The sequence below is a fragment of the Berghia stephanieae genome, chromosome 4 (genome assembly GCF_034508935.2).
Source record: "Berghia stephanieae isolate SIO BIC M18660-M18661 chromosome 4, UCSD_Bste_1.3, whole genome shotgun sequence".
NCBI classification, from domain to species: Eukaryota; Metazoa; Mollusca; class Gastropoda; order Nudibranchia; family Aeolidiidae; genus Berghia; species Berghia stephanieae.
In genome coordinates, this window is record NC_088363.1 from 16424666 (window position 1) to 16434665 (window position 10000).

The following is a 10000-nucleotide window of genomic DNA, read 5'->3' on the forward strand; positions in this document are numbered from 1 at the left end:
CACCACTTGATCATTTGTAATCATAAAAACTCGACACTGTGATATTGATCTCATTTCGCTGTTTCACAAGCAAAGGGACCGATCTCGATCTCGAGATAATCTGGGTCTGTAAGATCTGGCTGAAAGTACTTCGCGATAGACTAACGCCCTGTCCAAAGGGTAGCAAGCGATATTGCTATGGTGTGTTTCACGCTTTAAAAAAAAAACAGAATATACTCAGGCTCTATGGCCCTCGTGACTATGACGGGCTACTTACTCTTTCCATTCGCATCCGCAGATTGCATCGATTGGATTAACCGGGCATCTCTCTGATTCGGCTTACTTTTTAAGAATGATAACCCTACTGTTTTATGTGGTTCTGCTTGCCGGATTTGGTGTGAGATTGCATTTGGGACAGGTAAGTTTAGCTACAGCTTTTTACACATAAGTTCTATCTAGACTGAATCTCCTAAAATAAAAGCGGTTTGTTTCAGATTCAATATGGACCAAAAGTGTGATGTCAAAATACGGGTTCCAATCTTATTGGAAGTGTAAAGCCAGTCTTCCGAAGGACAGGATGCACACCTTGTGTAATTGATATTCTGGCGTCAGAGTGATGGGATCTTTTGTCTGCGTCTAACTATATACTGGCCGTCAATTAAGAACATCCATCCCCGCTCTTTTTCCTCTCCGTAATCTAAAATATCTGCCTAACCATCCTGCTACTAAAATAGTTATGCCACTTTATGATTCAATATGTAACCTATTCATTATTAGTCCTTCAAAGGATTGGTTATAATATACTTCAAAGAGTTTAGAACCGGAGAGTAGAAAGTGTGGCGTCACGAATTCTCGGCCCTATTGTTACCCTCACTTCAGTGCAAACTCATCGTGGAAGGTAAAATAACCAAGCCCCTCGACAGTCGGAAAAGTTAGCATTTCGTAAGCAATGATAGTGATTGGTAAAGTAGGTCAAATACTCAGGTGTGACTGTCTATGGTATTTGTGATGAATCTTACCAACACCTAAAAGTGTATGTAACCTTAATCGTTTAAACTCTAATTGAAAGAGTCTATCGGGAGCAAACCATCAAACTAGCCGTCGAAAAACAATAGCAAAAAGCAGAGTAAGGTCAGCTTCTTTCATTATATTATTGTTTGTAAACACCCAACTGTATTTATTGTCCGAGTGGGCTGAGGGTGTGTCACATGCACAGACCATGTGTTTTGATAGGTCAAAATTCTACTGGTTAGTTGTTCCCAGCATTGTGAGAGCTTATAGAAGCCTTCAAACAGCTGCTCTTTATTCATCGCCTTCATAAAGTTCTGAGAATTTTCTTTCATAATGTCGTGTTTGAACTTTTAGCCTTTCATAGACATTGAAAGCCTTGAAGCAGAAAAAATAGTAGCGAGCATGGCGATAAATTTGAAAGATATAGAGGATATTAGGGTGGGGGAGGGGGAGACTCCTAATACTGTTGGCAGTCAAATATTTTTCATGTCAAGTATACTGCGGAGGCATTTTCACGAAAAGAGTCACAATTTTCGGACGTCCAAACTTGGTTCAGTTTTCCAATACATTTTCTGGTTTGCGTCAAGAACTTTTTATACTGAACATTACGTTTTTCTGTAAGATCAACAAACGATATTTATTCACTTCAACTACGCCATTATCACAGCTTTCATTCGTCCTTAATTGTGTTTTGTTGATAAAGGGCTAAGGCGAAACGTCCACATTATCTGTCTTCGTTTAATAGATTGAAGCTTCCATTACATTTCCTATGATTATTCCGAGCCATTAAGCACATAAAGCCAGAGTTTATCCCGGGTTCTGTAGCGTTGAACTGACAATAGCAATTGTTCGCTACCCTTTTGATTGGACGCTAGCCTATCGCAAAGTACTTCCCACCAGATCTAACTGACCTAGCTACCCAATCACTGCTGGGTGGACATGGAAGTCAGAAAAAAAAATATCGACTTCACCTGGTATAGATCTCGGTCCCTATATGTGTGAAGCGACTGCTCTAATGATTGATAGTGGATATTGCGTTATACAAAAATCTTACTTCTTTTTTAAATACACATATCGCATTATTTCAACGCCATTTTAATTAACGGTATTGAATTTCTTGATAAACATTTTCAAGGTGAAGTACGATCGTTTTTACGATACCCTACACAGTTCAGACAGCAAACCCTTTTTCAGTCTCCGAGATATTTCTTTTGCTGTCGTCATGCTTAACGGCGTCAGTGGGTTCATCGCGTTCGCTGCCTTGATGATGATACTCCAGAGTGTGAAGTAAGTTGCTGATAATTTATACACTGGATGTGACCCTTGACCTCTCCCTGGGGGGGGGGGGGGTTCTGTCTTTTTTTCTCTTGCATTTTGCATTGTGCCTTGGTTTTGGAATAAGATTTGTTTTGCCATATAACTGGGATTATTTGCTGCGAGAGAAAAATAGTCAAATGTGTGTTTCTTATTTTTTAAATAGATATTGTGTCAATGTAAATTGGAAATATTTACAATTACACATAACCATGGTTTCTCTAAATCAATGTTTTTTATCCATTGTTTTGGGTTTAGAGCATGGAAATGGTTGCACCAGGAATCGATACCAGTGACATTGCCTTTGAAGCGAGTGCTACCGAGTATCGGGATCCCTATTCTCTTTTGATTATCCCATTGTATGTCAATCTGTTGGCACGGAAATGACTTAAAGTGTCACAATTGTCGTAACACCCGTTTTAAAGAAACAAATTATCACTTGATGAATACCGTGTATCACCAGTTAGGTGAAATTTATTGTTTCAGACTATATTTACTGAATGCTCTTTGGATCTATTTCTATTTCCTGTTCAAACTGGTCCATTTTGGGGTCTTCATATTTTTTGAGCAATTAGAGTGGTAGTGTGGTCGATGGTCGAGGTCTAAGTCATTGAAAAAAACAATATTTACTATTTCTAAAATTTGTCGCTGAAATAATGGCCAAGACGTTTCGCAATTCTTAAAAACAACTAGAACAAACAAAATACAATTTACTCAGGTGTTTGAGTTAATATAATCATTTTACAAAGCTATATTATTATCTTGATATCAACATCATCATCATTATCATCATCATCATCATCATCATCATCATCATCATCATCATTTTCAGCATCATCATCATTATCATCATCATCAGCATCATCATCATCATCATCATCATCATCATCATCATCATCATCATAATCATTATCGTCGCTGTCGTCGTCATCATCATCCTCGAAATCATCATCACCATCATCATTATCATCATCTTCATCCTCATTGTCATTACCATCAAATCATTATCAACAATAACATAACACCATTGTCTGTATCACCATCATTCTCACCAAAACAACCTTCCTTCACATCACCAGTGTAATCCCTATTGCATTGTAGGAACTTTCAAAGATATATATTATTTTTAAAATCCCTTTCTACATTTTGTTTTCAATATCTATCACAATATAAGATTAGTGTGACTATCATAATTTCAGGCATCTGCGAAGGTTGAACATCATGTTGACGATGGTGCGGAATGTCTTTTTATTGGCTCTGCCACCGACTGTTACCATTTTAATGGTCGCCTTCATTTTGTTCTTTGCATTCAACACAGAGTAAGTATTGTATAAACAATAAATATAAGCGCATTGAGCATTATCTAATTTTGAAAATGCTCTATACAAGTTTATTATTATTATTATTATTATTATTATTATTATTATTATTATTATTATTTTATTATTATTATTATTATTATTTATTATTATTATTATTATTATTTTATTATTATTGATTTTTATTATTATTATTTTTATTATTATTATTATTATTATTATTATTATTATTATTATTATTATTATTATTATTATTATTATTATTATTATTATTATTATTATTATTATTATTATTATTATTATTATTATTATTTTATTATTATTATTATTATTATCATTATCATTATCATCATCATAATCATCATTGGATTTGTGGCCTGACATAACGTGCCACTAGAAGAAACAATTCGAATCTCTGGAGTTACTGCTAATGTACAAAGCAATCTTTGACTGGGTAAAATGTGATTTAAAGTTTCAAAATATCTTAATTAGGGACAAAGTTACAAGTATCCATACCAAAGTTGAAGGAAAAGAGAACGTTCTTTTGTAATATATATATATATATATATATATATATATATATATATATATATATATATATTATTTGAAAAGATTGCTATGCCTTTTGCGCCATGATATCATAAGATATCGTCGCCTCGGCATTCCACGAAGGAATATAGATAACTCATCAAACAAGATGTCTGATGTTAACAGGAATCACCCATGTTGTCCAAGTGAGCAATTTGGGGGTTAATAATCTTGCTCAAGGAAAAAAAACGAAAGTGCCTGAAGCGGGGCTCGAACCCGGGTCATCCGGGTCACAGTGCTAACCACTCTATATACCATATCATATATATATATATATGGGGGCGAAGTGGCCGAGTGGTTAAGGTTATATATATATATTTTGCGCGTGAAGGAAGTGTTCTACCAACTGAAGTATGTGGACGCCCTGGGATTTACATCATTTTTAAATATTTTATGTTTCCTCAGACATTATGATGTCTCCTCATTCAAACAAGCCGCCTTTTCCGTCGTAAGTTTCATCCTCGATCCAAGACCGACTGGAAGAGCTTACATGCAACGGAGTGTGGGAGTGGTCCTATGGTTTGTCTTTTTAATAATCATCACCAACGGGTTTTTGGTAGCCTTAACCGAAGACTATTCAGTATTGTCAATGGAAACCAAAACCCAGGCAGGCAAGTGATGATTCATTGAGATACACACACACACACACACACACACACACACACACAGACACCTGAATTATTGATGCTATGTGTTTAGGTAAAATACTTACAACATCCGCCATCCGCAAATTACGTAAAACACACAAAACGGTGAACGATTACAGTATGATTGGGTGTAATTTAGTGAGAACTTATCACCAAATTGGCTGTCTTAAACCAATGACAAAGAGCTGGATGACGTCAACTTCGTTCCTTATACACTGAATAACACTGAGTGCCGCCTTATCGGTTATGGAAGGAGTGAAGCTGACGTCACGCAGCTCTCTTTATTTTATTGTTTTTAGGCTTCCAGTTTCGGTGATTAATTCTCACTAAGTTCATACCAAACTGACAAATCGGTCAGCCCCACAATTGGAGATTTATCACAATATTTTGACATCCTGACGACAATACATTTTATATTTTAATCGATTATGTTAAAATTGTGATTGATGCTCGGGATCGGTGGGATTGATTGCTTCCCGTGATTTGGTAAAGTTGGCTATGGGTCATCGGTTCACGGTTATCGGTCGATGACAGGGAAAAGAAAAAATGTCTGGTTTTTGTGTGTTTTTTTTAAATATTTCATTTTGAGTACAAATAGAACCATTGAAGTGTTCACACTAACCCTGAATTCAATCTATAAGATACTAGTAAAAATGCATCCATGTTAATAGCTTGCCATGCATAGCAAGAAGAGGTCACGGAGGAACCATCAATCTCGATTTGCGAGAATAAAAAAAAAACCCCGGTAATTTGAATTATCGATGTAGAGTGGTAAAGCCGGGTACAATATCTCTTTTTGAGTTGCTGATCTAATCTCGGACTTTAAGACTGAACTTTTTTGTGTGTGTATATGAAGTCGCATTTTCACGACTGGTGGTAATGATCCTGGAGATGCGTAATTGGATTCAGTAGTCTGATGTCACGCCGCCCGGCGACGGCGGCCATCTTGGTTCTAAACAAAGAAAATCATTACTTTTTATTCTTCATGCTGGCTAGAACTTTTCATATGCCTTGTGATCAGAATGTGTAGAAGTCAAAACATGATCAGATTTATGTTGTTTTTTTTTTCTCCTCTGGATACGCTTTTATGCTCGCCGGAGAAATATTTCATACGGGCGTCCGCCATTGTTCCAATAGTTTAGAGCCAGTGCTACTAAGTTACCATGCGTCATTAGAAAGGAAGTGACGTTACGACTGTTGAAGATTATGGTGGTGGCGGTGATGGTGCGACTGTTAGTTGTTATGGAAATGGAAGTGGTGATTGTGGGCTTAAGCACTGCTATTGGTAATGGATCGAATACAGACATTCAGAAAATGTTCAAAATGTGAGTATGTGAGATAATGTTTCACTCCACTCTGTGTAAATATGCTTTCTTATTTTTTTTTCACAGAAAAGAGCAAAACCCTCTATGAAACTTTAAAAGAAATTCTTGTGGCGAGCAGTGGTCTCATGTACGATAGAGATAAGTTCAAAGAGTTGGAGCTTGAGAAGCTGCAGGTGCACGTGAGGAGGACAGCTAAAGAGAAAAGGCTTGAGGATGAGCTATTCTTGCACGCTATTACAACTAGTTATTAGGGGTTAATCTTGATCTAAAGTAAATAATATGTTCATAACAGCTAGTAAACAAAAATGTAGAAGGAACGAAGTTGACGTCACTCAACTCTCTGTTATTGTTTTTAGACAGCTTGTTAATGACCAAAATAAAAGTCCTTCGGGGCCCTAAGACTCATAGAGCCGGAGTTTATCCCGGTTTTTATAGGGTGAAACGGACAATAGCAGTTACTTGTTACCCTTTGGATAGAAAGATAGTCCATCTCAAAATACCACCAGATCTAAGAGACCCAGCTACCCATTTACTGCTGGGTGGACAAGGGGTCGGAAAAAACTCTGGACTGCGCCCAGGATCGATCTTGGTCCCTTTGCGTGTGAAGCGAGTGCTCTTCTAACTGAGCTATCGGGGTCCCTGTTAAAGATATGTTCTAACTAAATTATATCAATATGACTATAAACGTTCAAGGTTACAAACAGTTGTGTGCATTCTGATGTATAATTTGGCTGGCGGATGATGTGAGTATTTTTACCTAAACATATAGCATCAATTCGATATCTTGAATATGTTACGCATTGATTAATTTTTAAAAATATTTAATATATTTATAAATAAATATTTAAAAATATATACACCTTCTATAATAATACCGCATAGAGATCATTTTAATTAAACATTAATAATAGATTATAATATTATGTTCATCTTGTGGCTAGAATTCGTTGAATGACGAGAGAACGTTGACCCAATGATATGGAGTGATGAATTTTTCATGGGTCCACAGGCATGCTACCTACTCCTAAATAAAAAAAGATAATTAAGCTTTATATAGCGCAATATCCACTAAATGTGCTAAAAGCGCTTTACAAGTGGTCCCTGATCAACAGCAACATTTAACATGTAGGACGGGACATGACGCCGGTTAGGCGATATTACAATTTTTCGGACAAAGACAACGCTGTTAACGGTCAGGTACTCATTTTACACCTGAGTACGGTGAGAGAATGTGAGTAGAGAGCTTTTCCAAGGACTCAACTATGCGCCGATCCGAAAGCGAGTGTCATACCACTAGACCACATAGCCGCTCTATCCCCCTTCGTCTTTCGTCATTTCTATATGGCGTTATGGATTCTTTTCATGGGGGACCAATCACTTCCATTTGGGCCGTACCTGGAGCCGACTGATGAGTGGCTACATGGTCATGTGGCTTCGGATCGGAAGGTCCTGGATTCGTGTCCCGTTCTGAGCGACGCATAGTTGAGTCCCGGTGAAAAGGCTGTTTACTCACATTCTCTCATCGTACTCAGGCGTAAAATTAGTGCTTGGTCGTCTCTGTCGGGAAAAAAATGTATTATCTCCTAACATGCGCCATGCCTCGTGCTACATGTTAAGTGTTGCTGCTGGCTAGAAAACCCTTGAAAAGAGCTTTGACTTTGGCACGTTTAGTGAATATTGCGCTATATAAATTCTCAGGTTTTTTTTCGGACAGTTAGATAGATTTTTAAAAATCAATCTTTTCTTCTTTTTTTTTGTGAGAGAGATGAAAATGAAAGGATTTTTTTTTTCTTGCGAATCGTCGTTCCTTTGTGTCACTGTGAAGTCTTTAATATAATGCTTATTTTTGTAACCATCTCATTGGGTAATTTTTGGAAGAGATGTGTGGTAATGCCAGGGTGCTTTCAAACTATAGCTTTAAGATGCATTGCTCTTAATCTACTTCTGATCCGTGTTGAATCGTCCCCATTTTCTAAATCGTTTTTTCTTTGTGCGCACTAGCTCTGACGACAATGACGATGACGACGACGACGATGATGATGATGATAATGATGATGATGAAGATGATGATGATGATGATGATGATGATGATGATGATGATGATGATGATGATGATGATGATGATGAATTGTACTATATTATTTTGATAGCAGTAATATGTAGATTGCTTGAAATTGATGTACCATTCTGTTTCTTCTTGTGCTTATTTATTATGATCTTTATTTTACTCATATAATAACATTAATTCTCATTTAACCACCATCCAAAGAAATGTTACGACATTTTATTCATCTTTTAAAAAAAATAATTATTTTCTCAATCATTAATAAAGAAACACTTAAGACTAAATATGATTTCCTAGCGATTCTGTTGGTTGATATGGAAGGTTCAATTCCAAAGAAATCCATTAAGCATTAGTTGAGAAAATCCATTATTTAATTTTTATTTTAAACTACACGGTTGTTACATTATAGTTCCAAAACTTAAATGTTTAGTCTTTTTGCAAACAATAATTGAAAACATGTAAACTGAAATATTGACCTTATGATATGGTTGTGGTATTTCAAAATGTGAATTATTGACTGTGGTGCCAAAATACCATGTGGTGTCAACAGTGAAAACGGAAGCGGATGGGCACCACTAACAAAATTACTCGATTCTGATTGGTCGATGATATACATTTAATATTGTCGGAAATTTAGCTTTGTTTTAATGCCTTTTGTGAGGAAAACAATTTTTTCCTTAGATATAATGGGCATGGGATGGATTCTGTTTTGTAGAAAAAATGTTTTTACTGCTGAAAAGTCCATAATTCAAATACATTTTATGGGAAATTACACCAAAAAAATGATCAATGGCGTATATCCCGTTTTGGAATGGCTCGCTTTATTTATATTCCTCCCGATGTTTTCTGTTTTGGTTCTTTATGTTCTTTTTTTTTTTTTCTTTTGCAAATAAATATTTTAAAGATACGAAAGAAACTTCGTTCGATTTTTGTTGTTGTTGTTGGTGGTGGTGGTGTGTGTTTGTGTATTTGCTTCTTGCATGTTGTTTTAATTGGGTTTTGTTTGTTTGTTGTTTTTTGATTTAGTTATTTGATTTTATATTTTTTTAAATGAATTTCGCCCTTCTTTGCAGGGATGATCTGCTTTTGTACCCATTTGTATGCACACACACATATACACACGCACACGCACACACACACACACACTCACTCTCTCTCTCTCTCTCTCTCTCTCTCTCTCTCTCTCTCTCTATATATATATATATATATATATATATATATATATATATATATATATTCTCTCTATTTCTCCCTCTCAACAGCTTCAATTGCATTCACATTAGTATGAAAACGATGTTCTTTGGACGATTTCTTAAGATCAGAAAACAGAAAAATTTACAGTGGAACCTCAGAATTACTGGTCCGGATATAACAAGCATCGGATTATAACAGGGGTCTTTAAAATACCCGGGGTTTTTTTCCTACATATTTGTCTTTAGTAAAATTTACCGGCTATAGCAGGACTTTTAAGAGCTTTATCGGTTATATCACGAAATCCACTCAATATCCAAAAATACAATGTATTAGCCTACATTACGCTCAGCTAAGTCTACAGCTAAAGGCAACCGAGAGCTAGGCTAGGTCTAGTTCATGAAAGCTGTGGGTGTGTGTGTGTGTGTGTGTGTGTGTGTGTGTGTATTGTGTGTGTGAGTGTGTTTGCGTATGCGTGTATATATTGCTCACTACTCTTGTGTTACATCATTTTAATGGTGATTTAAGCCATTTGGATTATTTCCCTTGAAAATCGTCAAT

At 36.1% G+C, this 10000-nt stretch overlaps 1 protein-coding gene across 1 annotated transcript in view; it reads left to right on the forward strand.

Annotated features, from left to right (window-relative positions):
- The window catches only part of LOC144971708 (polycystin family receptor for egg jelly-like), a 34136-nt gene extending 27702 nt beyond the window's left edge, over positions 1–6434 (forward strand). The window contains exons 11-15 of the mRNA XM_078912783.1: positions 278–397; positions 2126–2277; positions 3504–3623; positions 4617–4822; positions 6250–6434. Coding sequence (XP_078768909.1) covers positions 278–397; positions 2126–2277; positions 3504–3623; positions 4617–4822; positions 6250–6434 — 783 coding nt within the window. The remainder of the gene's footprint in view (positions 1–277; positions 398–2125; positions 2278–3503; positions 3624–4616; positions 4823–6249) is intronic.
- Positions 6435–10000: the final 3566 nt, after the last annotated feature.